The sequence below is a fragment of the Chironomus tepperi genome, unplaced genomic scaffold, assembly GCF_022539635.2.
Source record: "Chironomus tepperi strain 1889 unplaced genomic scaffold, CSIRO-AGI_Ctep_v1 contig_37, whole genome shotgun sequence".
In the NCBI taxonomy this organism is placed as follows: domain Eukaryota; kingdom Metazoa; phylum Arthropoda; class Insecta; order Diptera; family Chironomidae; genus Chironomus; species Chironomus tepperi.
This window is the reverse complement of record NW_027226159.1, coordinates 1,135,652-1,148,782: the sequence shown is the minus strand read 5'-3', so window position 1 is coordinate 1,148,782 and position 13,131 is coordinate 1,135,652. Positions and strand designations below refer to the sequence as shown.

At 31.6% G+C, this 13,131-nt stretch overlaps 1 protein-coding gene across 1 annotated transcript; it reads left to right on the top strand.

The window, feature by feature from the left end:
• Positions 1 to 9,374: 9,374 nt before the first annotated feature.
• topi (matotopetli) lies at positions 9,375 to 11,480 on the top strand. Its single transcript, XM_070650698.1, has 4 exons — positions 9,375 to 9,585; positions 9,651 to 10,572; positions 10,637 to 11,059; positions 11,120 to 11,480. The coding sequence occupies exons 1-4, from the start codon at positions 9,375 to 9,377 to the stop codon at positions 11,478 to 11,480; spliced, it is 1,917 nt and encodes a 638-aa protein (XP_070506799.1).
• Positions 11,481 to 13,131: the final 1,651 nt, after the last annotated feature.

The window sequence follows — 13,131 nt, the reverse complement described above, 5'->3', positions numbered from 1 at the left end:
TCGTGATAAGGGGGACTGTTCACTTATTACTAATGTTCGGCAAAGAAATGAGCAGCTGCGCATTTTTTCATTTTAGATACGCAGACCTGGAGACATTCATTTCGCGCATTTTTGGCTGCGCAGGTCTAAAAGCTTGCATTTTGGATGCGCATGTCTGCATTTTCTGTATTTTAGATGCGCTGACATGCATTTTAAATGAGCATGCATACATTCATTGCGTTTTTGATGCGCAGAACTGCATTTTCCGCTTTTCAAAATCGCAGACCTGCATTCATTGCGTTTTAGATGCGCAGAACTGCATTTCCTATATTGAAGATGCGCAGAACTGCAATTTTAGCATATTAGATGCGCATGCTTGCATTTTTTGCATTTTTGATGTGCAGACCTGCAAACACTGCGGTTTCGATGCGTAAAACTGCATTTTTCACATTTTAAATGCGTAGAACTGCATTTTCCGCATTTTAAATGCGTAGAACTGCATTTCCCGTATTTTAGATGCGCAAACCTGCCGATCTCGACTGTATCTTACTGTTCATTAAAGGCTGCAGGTCTACCGTTTTGGACGAATCAAGGTGTGTCGCGAGAAACAAAAGGTTGAACACTACTATATTAAAGCTTAAATAAAACCAGAGCTCGAAGTCTACTCAAATTTTGTATGAAAAAGTCGACTCGACTCCATACAAAATTCAAGTCGACTTCGATCTCTACATCCTTCCTTGCCTTAGATCATCATACATAATAAGTGAACAACCCCCATAAACGATGGACAGAGAATTGGATGAATTGTAGAACTAGTAACATATTATACATATGGGTACCGGTGGGGGAAAGCAAGACGAGACTTAATTATAAAATGTAAATTTAATTAATTGATATTTAGGTATACATGACATAATAAAAAAATGGGGAAAATTACATTCATCAAACTAATCTAAAAAAAAAAAAAGTTTTTAGTGTGGAAATCTAATGGATGAAAAATTATACATAGAAGTATTAAATGTGTACTGTTGAATGCCATCAAAAATGGGATATGTAGGATGATAAAGTGAGGATGACATAAAAAAAAATAATTTATCAAAAGCTTTATGTTGTAAAAAAAAGCATCAATGTAGGTACAAGCATACCAAACGTTCATTGTATAGAGCTTTGGATTTTTATGTAAATAATTAATAAGAATTAGTAGACAAAAATAGGACTCAGTACTGCAAATAGAGAATTCTTTAAAAGCTTTTAACGAAGATTTATTGAATTTTAATTAAAAATTAGACAGGGGTGGGCAACCTGTGTGACGCGGAACTGGCATGAATTGCATGCCGTGTTCGAGGCTTAACACCAAGGGGTACCACAAGAAATTAAAGGTTGTCCAGCACTGAAATAGAACAAAAAATTTAAAAGCTTCATAAAAGCTTTAAAATAAATAATTAACTGTAAAAGCTTTTCCATCAAAATATTTATTTAATTAAGATCCACAAGAATCTATAACAGTGGTGGACAACCTTTGTGCCACGGCACACTAGAGTATTGTCAAAAATTGTTGGAAATGGCATGAACCGTGTGTCGTGTGCGATTTTGGTAAAGGTTTATCATTGAGATGTGCCGCGAATAATAAAAGGTTGTCCACCACTGATCAGCAATAAAATAATAAACAAAAAACATCCAAATTTTGCCTTGAAAGTTTTTCGAAAGCTTTTTATAACTTTTTTTTTAAACTTTAAAAGCTCTCTAAAAGCTTTCAAATAAGAAAGTTTTTGAAATGTTGAAAATTTTGTTAAAGAGGGGCGCCAAATTTTCCACATCACAAGTAAGTTCTCTACTTGCATTACTGAACAACACAAAAAAAAAACATTAAAGTGCTTAGTAAATGACATTGTCAATGTCCCCAAAAAAAGATGTTTATAATGGGATATAAACACATGAAAAAAATATTTAAGTATAGAAATAAAATAATAAAAAAAATATCAAAAGTTGAAAGATGTGACTGTTTTTGGGAAAAATTTATTTGCACGTTCATTGCAAATATAGCAAAATGGTCAAGAATTTTCGCAAATGTAGATTAATAGACTTATGGGATTAAATAAAGTTGTGCAATTTTTATTTATTTTTTGGTTTGATAAAAAGAAGAATGACATAAATTTTGTTGGAGATGAAAACAAATCAAAAGGTCCACAATTGTTGTTTGTTTATTGGAAGTAGCGCATTTAAAAGATTGTTAGTGAGGCGGTTAAATTACGTACATGTTTTATGACGGAGTAAAAGGGGGTACTTTGTCCTTTAATACATTTAAAGTCTGAAGATTGTCATCTAAGGTCGATATCAGTACTATTTTAGGGTTGAAATTCCGGTACCAAAATGTACTTATTCACATGATTGATTGCATTCAATCCCGAGATTGTATGTTTTCGAGATCAAAATATCAAAAGATTATCTCAAGTCCTTAATGTTTTGACTGGAACCAGACAACTCCTGTCTTAGAAAGGAATAAGACAAATTTAACACAGATTAACATATTTTTACAGATTCTGAGTCGCATTTCCGGAATGCAGACATAAAAGGTGCCTTAACCTGTCAGTCGTATTGTACAAATCAGTTGATCGATCCAAAATTTGATACCGTAGATCGATGGCGGAATGACTCTGATTTGGTTTGAAATTATAGCACATTGATAGATTTACACCGACCTGTTACTGGATTTTGGATCGATAAACAAGCATATGCTATTCGGGACTAGTTCTGTCAGTTAATTAATTTAGATTATGTCTGATCCTGGCTCTACCACTGGTCAACACTTTCTAGCTTTCAAAAACAATTGCAAATCAATAAGCAATTTTTAGAGATACAATCCTGTCATTAATGATCGATATTCAATGGTTATAGAATGAATAATCGTGACAAGTAAGACAAAAACTTTAATTTACTATTTAAAAATTCCTTGACAAGTACCCCAAGTTAAAAAAACAATCACCTCCCAGACAGACGAATAGATTGCGTCCATGATAGCAATTTCTCGAAAAGTGAACGAAAAAAAGAGGATATACATGTCCGAGGAAAGATAAAACAGAAACAACAAAAATAAATAAAATAAAAACAAAAATTATGTTCACACGAGCGCGCTTATTCAGAAATGCAAAACACATAAAAACTTTTTTTATTTTCAATTTATTCCCTTTTTATTTTTGGGTATAATAAAAAAAGTAGGAACAAAAAAGTTTATTTAATATGACGATACGGAAGTGCCAGATGTGAACGAATGAATAAAAGAAAAAGAAGAAGTTAAGGAAGTAAAATTGTGATGGAAATGAAGATAATTTGTGTATTGTTCATTGATCGAGTCAATTAACTATTTCCCATTTCCCAATTTTTTTACTCTCGTCCATATATGAAGAATATAAAGGCTGGGAAATGGAAATGATAACAAGAAAATTTATATGAACCTTACATACATTTGGCACACAATCAAATATAGCATCTGATAATGAGGCGTAGAAATAATAAGCAAGTGGTAAATTACTTTTTATTTCATTAAACTGCCAAATCAGACATTATTATTGAGGGGATCATTCATAAATGACTGGAGTTGTCGATCCAGAGACTAAGTACTGAATTGCTCTCGGGATTGATCCCGAGAATACATACAATTTAATCCATGGATCGAAAACCCTTCAAATGACCCTTGCCTTTTAGGAATAAAGGAACCAGAGTTGCAAGACAAGCACCTGTCATGGGTAAAAACCGTACAATTTCTTGATAATTTGTATGGTTTCGTAAAAATCAAACAAATTTAACATTATTAAGAAATTGTACGGTTTTTGCCTGTTTTGCAACTCTGGAACTAACATTGGTATCCAATAATCCCAAAACATCATTTATGAACGACCCCCAGGGCCTTCTTTTTATTCTATCTTAAAATACAATTTGTTAATGTTAAATGCTTTCCATTATTAATGATTAGTTGTGTAAGGAACAAAAGAAAAGAAGAAAAAAAATTCAATTATATAAACGTCCATAAGGTATATCAAGCATTATCATATCCACTCAAATGCTACTCCCAAGTAATTAAATGTAATGCATTATGCTTGCCTATGAATATCGGGTTTTGTTTTACAAAATTGTCGATTAGTCATGGATATTAATTTAAAAGCATTGAACTTTGGATTGGGTTTTCCGTCATAAATGTTATGAAATATTGAATGGCTTTTTGGAACTCAAACAAAATTATTGAACTTTTATATTCGAATGCGATTTCTGACCAAAACTAATGTTTTAAGGATTGCTCGGAATATATATTAAGTCATTAAAGTAAAAGGCCATTAAAAATGTAAATTTATTCATTATTTTGTATGTCCTACAACATAATTAGTTGAAAAGTCATAGAAAGCACATGGAAAAATGATGAAATTTACATAATATCAAGTTACAGACATATAAGTCCAGATAATAGACGGTAAAATGATATTTTAAGGTCATTCTGTCAATTTTTCTTGTAAAGGATATCATTGATTGCTGAATGAAAGCTTTAATATAATGTAAAATGAGTCAGAAGTAATATTTTTGGTTTATTAGAATCCAGAGCTTGAAGTCAACTCCAATTTTGTATTAATTTATATGAACTAAAATATACAAAATTCTATTCAACTTCAAGCTCTATTAAAATCAAACCAGAGTGGTTAAAAAATCACCAGAACTAATCGTCAACTAGACATTAATTTACCTTTAACTATTCAATTGAATTTCCTTTTTTGAAAAATGTCTAATTTGATGTTTATTCATCGAAATTCAAATAAAAACTGAACTTTTCTATGAAGGGGGCTAACAACTATGAAAAGAGAAAATTGACGAATTGAACAGTTTGAATATAAAATGACCGTTAAAATTTTGATCCCGCAAATTCAATAAAAAACCTTCAAAATATGATTAATCTGATATAATTTATGGACGTTTACTGAACTTAAAAATGATATTTAGGTTATCCACAAAATGTATTACTCTATACGCAAATAAATATTAATGCAGATATTATTATATTTATATGACTTTAATTTTAATTGAAAAAAGGTTTGAAAAAAAAAAGAAAAATTATGAAAAAAAAAAACATTTTTAATCAATGTTTACTGAGCATCAAGGATACAAATAAAATGAAAAAATATTAAAATTTGCATTGCGAAATGAAAAACATGATGAGAAGATATTTTTCACTTTTTAGCAACAGAGAGTGAATTACAATGTTATGTTGTAGTCTACATTTCATATGCAGATACTCATTCACATTACACAAACATTCAATTTCTCTCGTTTAAATTTAATTCCATATTTTTTGATTAATAATGTAATGGTGAAATGAATTAAAGTAGAGATAACGAGCACATTGCAGTCATAATATTGGTTATTCTGTTATTTCATGTGCATGTGCGTGAGGATAAATATTACCATAATTTCATTTCATTTTAATTAAACAAGAAGAAGAAAAAAAAAATTAAAAATACACAAATAAATGTATTTAAAATGAATTTTTTCTGATGAACGTGCTGAAAATGTAAACAATTAAAATGATAAAACAAAAAGTTCTTACATAGAAGGAAAAAATTGGAAAATGCCATAAACGTGAAAAATGAAATAAAAATAAATGAAAAACATTGGTAAAAAAAAAAAATTAATGAATTTTTTATTCCTTTTTTTTAAATGAATATCTTCTTTTTTACAGTAATTTACCTAATTGAGTTGGTTTGGAGTAATTATGAGATCTGGGATTATTGTGCATTTGCATGTTGCAGCTATAATAAGCACTGGATAAAGAATGTTCTGGGGCAATCAATTAACTTTTTCTTGGAAAGGATACAAGTCGTGGTACTTTTTGAGATAACGTTGTTTTACATTTTGTATCATGTTGATGCTTTTTCGATGCTAATTGCGCTTTCTTCAAGCTATGTATCATAATTAACGCATTCTTGGAATGAAGGTAGCTTAAGAAAACACTTTGTTCGGTTGGTCGGTCGAATGCTGTTAAAAATTCATTAACCGGACATACTAGAGTCCAAATAAGTATTGTTAGATCAGTTTCATTGAGTTCTTGGCGAATCACATAGGATTAGACCTTCTAATCATTCCTAAATTCGAATATTAATAATTTATGATTCTAATTTCATTTGTAAACATACCTGAAGTTGGCTGTAAATTAAAAATTTTAACTGAGAAAATTGCCTGAAGTTGACTGCGAATGAGAAATTTTACTCGAAAATTTGAATTTCAAAGGACCGTTAAAAATATTTTTTTCCATATTTATTAATCAAAAATGCTAATTTCACATTCCTATAAATCGAACTCAAAGCTTTCGTAACTGCTTATACGCCTCATTCCCACATCACCACAAATCATCTCCCCTCAATTCACAATAAACATCAAACTAAGCAGAATTCAAAAAGTTATTTTCATCTCATTAGCTTTAAGTGAGGTAAAGCACATACTCGATTCAATGAAGGTCTTCATCAACGATCATGACATAGTTTGATTAGAAACTTAACTGCTAATAAGAAGCTCTTGGCATGATAAAAGAAGATAAAAAAAGGTAAATGAATGAATGAACAGTTAATCGGCAAAATGCGAGAATCCAATAAAGTTCAAACTTCTTAGTTCACTTCCGAAATTAAATGTAAATGTTTATCTACATTTATCAGTTACTGTTGTATTCGAAAGAGCAAATGGGAGTGGACAGTCAGTGACCTTTTTAGAATCGTCAAAATCATTTCTGAGCTTTTTTGAGTGATTTTACAAAAAGGAGCAATAGACTGGATATGAAAAAGTGGCCATTGTTGTGGCAAACAAAAGTTTTTATGACTTTTATAAATTTTCCTTTTGACCTAAAAAAAAAAGGTAATTTCCTTTACGTCTGGATGAATATTGAAGGACAATTCCAAAACATTAGTCTATCCAAATTGATTTCCTTTTTCGTTTCATTTAGTTTTTTATTTCGGTTAGACAAACAAAAATATTTGACGTTAATGCTGATTATTATTGATTGGTTACGTTATCTCTTCCTGCACACTGCCTGGTGGTTCCTGATTTCGTGATTCAAAACACTCTCGAATAGCACAAATTGGTTATTCGATCAAAAATTCGACTTGTGGCCAACATGACTCTGATTTGGTTCCAATATCGGATTATATCTGGACAGGCATGGTGTCAAATTTTGGTACGATTTACCGATTTGTCCTATTTGGGTCTTAAGCTTTATAACCTCAAATTCTCTAAAATTGGCTTTACAGCTAGCTAGATAGTTTCAAACAACATCCAATCTCCTTGAGTTTCTCTACAGTGAACCTTCATTCTTTTACAGTCAAACAATCCTTAATCTCCAGGAACTCTGAAATTTTGTATTCAAATACCAAAAACATTCATTCTTATTCATTCAAAACAAAGTAGGTAAGTCTTGTATTCTCTTATTTATTCCTATCTAAAGCATATGTATCTATGCTGCTCCCATATGAAAATATGAACATTTCCGTATATGTCAATAATAATTCAATATCAATTCCGGATTCTAGAATAGATTTATATCTATTTACTTTGAAAGCTTTTTGCATACGTTCTGTACACAAGTAGGTAGGTTGTGGTATCTAATCAATTCTATTTCAATATTTAGAATTTTTTTGTGGATATCCAGCACATACATCATTTTTTTGATGATCCTTTGGGATCTTTCGTGTATGGCGATGAAAATGATAAGTAACAGAAGAACGTGACCTCCAAGAAGTCGACCTTTTTCTTATGGAGGCCCAAAACGAGGTCTACCAACTCTGGTGGCTATTGTTCTAAAATTTACTATTTTTAAGGTTTTAGAGAGAAAAGTAAACTTCCCCATAACTTAATCCGAAGAGGAACTCGAACCCACGCCATCTTGATTACATGTCAAGTGCTCCTACCTACTGAGCTACCGAAAGCGTGATACAAAGCACACTTAAAGCTTATTCTCTATACTGTGCTAAATGTGCAGATCTTATCGTTTAATTGGGCCCAAGCACACATCCAACAGCTATGTGGCATAGGTTATGAAGACGTCATTTGTGAACAATCCCCAGCGAAAATCTAGAATTTTTCAAATCTAACAAAAATCATGGTTGATGTAAAAACATTTTGTTGAAGGTAGCTATAGCCTATAGCCCAGCAAAACTGAACACATTTTCCTCATGAATGGAAATTTATTTTCATCGTGACGCAGAAATTTTTAGGAGCAGAAAGGATTTAATTTACTGAAAAGGAAAGAATGATTGATGTCTATTAACGTTATTGAACTGATAAAGATCATGAAATGGACATAAAAATTCCTTTTATATTTTAGGTGTTTTTCAAGGTGTGCTGTCTATTTTTAGGTTATCAAATAAGATATGGAAGGGAAGTTCGTGATTCCTCGTGGATATTTTATGAATTTATTTGGTATGTCTCTGTAACCAGCTACATACATTATCATCAATACAGCAACGTAGCGATGTCCAACTGAAATCATTGTGCTGTTCGGGCTACGTATGTATATTTTAAATGTAATGCCTGAACAGCTTCTAAATAATTAAGATTCTCATTAGATAAGCCACAAAAATTCATACCACAAGATATATATTTGCCTCTACCACAGTAAGAGCATCGAAGAAACCGAAATTAGTGATTATAAATTCATTATTGTTATCATCATAGTTGGTAGACAAGAAGCCTAACAACTTGTGAAGTTGTCTGTAAACAAAAATAAATTAAGTTTGGTGAGCCTCAAAGAGCTTTTGCGCATCAAAAACAAAGTTTTTCAATAAGTTGTATTAAAACAACGCAATTAAGCCTATCAAGAGTTTCTTAATGTGTCTTTATATCTTCAACTTAGATAGCAATTAATTTATTTAATTAGGTATTTTTAGATTGATCTTAAATTATTTATGAATTGAAATTTGAATGTAACTCCAACGGAAATTTTAAACACATTTTTCAAAAATAGATGCAAAGATTTTTAACGGTTTTTGAAAAGATGCGTATCTTATTTGGCGGAAAATTTGAATTTTTTTCTTAACAGCCGTTATGCTGTCATCTTATTTGAAGCATCGGCTTACTTGACAACATTTGACATTTTTTCAAGAGGTTCCAAATACCAATCTGCATTCATTGACTAAATTTCAGGACTTTTGAATGAAAACTCGTTGTAAAAATCAGTAAAAACATCTAAAACACACATACATTCTTCAAAAATTCACTAACACAATCACACATTTTTGAAAATTTAACGAAGTTTTTCTTCATTCGAGTTTAAGTTTTCCAGGTGACAAGAAGTGCAATGTCTTTTCTGTTAATTTAATTAGTTAGTTAAGTTTTTTGTGGTACAATAAGTTTTAATTAAGTTTAGAAGCATGAATTTATCATCAGACGATCCATTTTTGTCGGAAAATTTCGATTCACTTCTTGACAATAATTTAAATGTAACAAATTATGATCTTTTATCAGAAGATGAGGATCAGATAGACATCAGTTACTTTGAGAAATTGATATTAAACGAGAATAAAGTTGTTGAACAATATACGGAGTTGAATGAAGCAATTTCTAATGAAATTTTGATTGCAAGTAAGTGAAAAACATCCAGCTGAAAAAATCAAGATCCAGTAATGATTTAAAATTTCTAATTCCAGCTCGAAAATCTGAAAATATCAATTTCATTCAATGCACCAATTGCGATGATGTCTTCACGGCTGATTCCTTCGAGCTTCATGTATGCAAATACGACGAGAATAATATGTTGGTAGAGGAACTTGTAGAAGAACAACCAGCTGAAAGTGATTTCGAAAAAGTTCAACGACATGCGACCTTAATATTGGATCAGAATAGAAATATGATGCAAAAGATATTGCATGGATATTCTTCGACTGCTGGACAGTCAAAAGAAGATAAAGCAAAACAATCAAATCATGAATGTTTTGTTTGCAATCGGAAATTTGTCCATGAATCGGGTTTATATCGTCATTACGATAAGCATATTGGAGAGATACTGGCACAATCACAGCCATCAGATGCAATATATCCAGTTACTTTATGCATTTTTTGTGGTGAAGTCTTTACAATGGAGCAGAAAGTCTGGAAGCATCTAATTGACAATCATTTTACGCTTAATGAGGACAATTTACATCAGATTTTCAGCTGTTCTGAATTTCAGAAATGCTGTAATGATAATGATTGTGAACCGCCAAAGAAGAAGACGAAATTGAGCTCACAAGATGCTGGAACTGGAACAAATCAAAAGCAAAATGTTCCAGTTAAAGATTTCGTACGAATGATTTATGTATCTAAGCTATTTCATTGTGAATTTTGTGATTCTGTATTTGCAAACGAGAAATCATTGCTTCATCATATATCAAAGCATGAGCCCTCATGTTATTTCAGCTGTCAGACATGTGATTTGAAAATGTTATCATTTAAAGACATTTTGATCCACAGACATGAAGAATGCTGGAATTATCGTGATTATCGTGACTCAATGAAAGATATTCCATGTGTATGGATCTGTAATGTTTGTGATGAAATGTTCGGAGGCATTGAACAACTAATCCTTCATCGGTAATACTATTTTATCCGTTCTCATATTTTTTCTCGAGATTAATACTTTATGCTTCTGTTTCAGTCATAAATTCTTTCATTTCTTTCCTCGTATGGAGCATCGTACAAATCAATTCTTTTTTGTCTGTGAATTTTGCATGACAACATTCGATAATGCTACAGCTTTAGTCACACATTTACAGGAAAAACATTTGAAGAAGATGAGAGCAACTGTTATTCCTGAAACATCAGTTCGTGCACAAAAATCACCAACTGCTGTGCGTAAAGGCGGTGGTCATCAAACATCAACGCGTCCACGTCAATATTTATGTGATGTTTGTGGAAAGTCATATACACAATCATCTCATTTGTGGCAACATCTCCGTTTTCATCAGGGTATCAAGCCTTTTGTTTGTCCACATGAAGAATGCGGTCGTCGTTTCACAATACGTCCTGATTTAAATGATCATATCCGTAAATGTCATACTGGCGAACGTCCTTTCTTATGGTAAATTCACATAATATAATCGATTATTTGATGATTTTAATTGAATTTCTTTGAATACAGCACAATATGCGGCAAACGATTCTTAACCGGATCAGTTTACTATCAGCACCGTTTAATACACCGTGGTGAGCGTCGTTATGGCTGTGAAGAATGTGGAAAGCGATTTTATCGTGCTGATGCATTGAAAAATCATGAACGAATTCATACAGGAGAGCGTCCATATGTATGTCATGTTGAAAGTTGCCATAAAGCATTTCGTCAACGTGGTGATAGAGATAAGCATGTCAAGGCACGACACAAAGATGCTCAACCCTCTTCATCACCAAAACGACAAAAGATTCAATCATTCGGACGTGGACATACTAAAAATAACACAAGCTTATACAGCGCAAAACCACCAGAAGACTCAACGACATTATAAATTACTCCCATAGCTTAAAGCAATCATTTCTTTTTTTTTGGATGCTATTAATTTTATTCTAATATTTATACATAAATCGATTATTTTTTCTCTCTGTTGAGAGCTTTGTTTACTGTCTGTTACAGACTATTATTATGTATTTATGTGCGGCTCATTATTTAGCACTTTGTATGTTTATTAATTATGCTTCATATTTTTTTGAGCTAAAATTTTTGGCAGAAGAACCGACTTAAACGAAAAATAATTACTTTAAGTGATAAATTCCCGATTTTTTTCATTTCCAGACTAATATTTCGACATTTTCTGTGATTAACGACAAATTCATGATATTTTATATAAAATTTAACTTATGGTACGATGATTGATGATCCTGAATATTGTGCGGGAATATTCCGTGTAGATAAAAATCAGGAATTTAATTTAATTAGATTAATTTACATCTACACTGAAAAAGCTTTGCTCGGGATTTTTTCAATTTATGAAATTGGAGCATGTCGATGATATTCAGTTCATTAAATTCGTATTCCTTAATTAAGTTTGTTTGAATTATTCTGTATGTGAATACAGATTTTTTTGTATGTTAAATTTAATTAGAGCATTTTTGATCTGTGATTTAAATTTATATTTATTTTATGTAGATTTCTTGTGAGCTGTGCTGGAATTAAGTGCTTGAGGGCTATACAATGCCGAAAAAGGTATTAAAAGTTAGCTGTTGTATGGTTCTGTGGAGAATCGGTTTTGGAATATCTGAGGCACAAGCTTGTTAAAACGACCTTGGTTACAATCCACAATGGAAAAGGCGTCTTGGTGCTCCAAAAGCAACATGGCTTAGGACGGTATTGAAGGAATGTCTGTTAAATGTCAAAACTGAGAATTACAAGCTTTGTGATTTTGTCAGCAATATAATCAGATGAAAAGCCTTTTGAAGCAACAATAAAGTCAGAAGGAAACCCTAGGGCTCCAAGTCGGAGTTTGGTTCCAGTAAGTAAATATGATTTTGTTCACCATACCTTTAAAACATTTGAATGGTTTTAGTTTCAAATTTTCATGGAATTGTAAGGTTTTTGATCAAATTTGGACATTTGTAATGATTTTAGCCAGATTTGAGCACTTTAATATAATTTGTAAGGTTTTAAAACACTCATTCTTCCTCAATCTGTCTTCTTGCTTTAATGCTTTTGTTTCCCAATTCCTTTCTACTCCAATGACATGAAAAAGAAGACATATTGATTAGAAAATTTCGCTGATGCATGAAATTTAATTTCCTCAATCATGAAAAAAGTTTTAAAATGAACACAAAATGGAATCCATTGTTATCACATCATGTCACACAAGACTGACAACTTTCAATAATATATTCCAAGATATTAATGGCTTTAATATTCATTATGGTTTGGGTGAAAAGACTGTAAACAAAAGGGACATTATTAAAAATAGAATGTGACAATAATGAAATCAGTCACTGTCATAAATGATGCTTAAAAAAAATACTTTTTATTCAGTCCACAATGTTACTCAAATCATCGCTTGAGCTCTCAATGATGTCTGACAAATTTTTCCTTTTATAGCACAAAGAATTTCGCTTGATGACATCCAGTAGATAATTCAATGCTTCTGAAGCATTATTACATGATTCCAAAGGTTTTTGAGC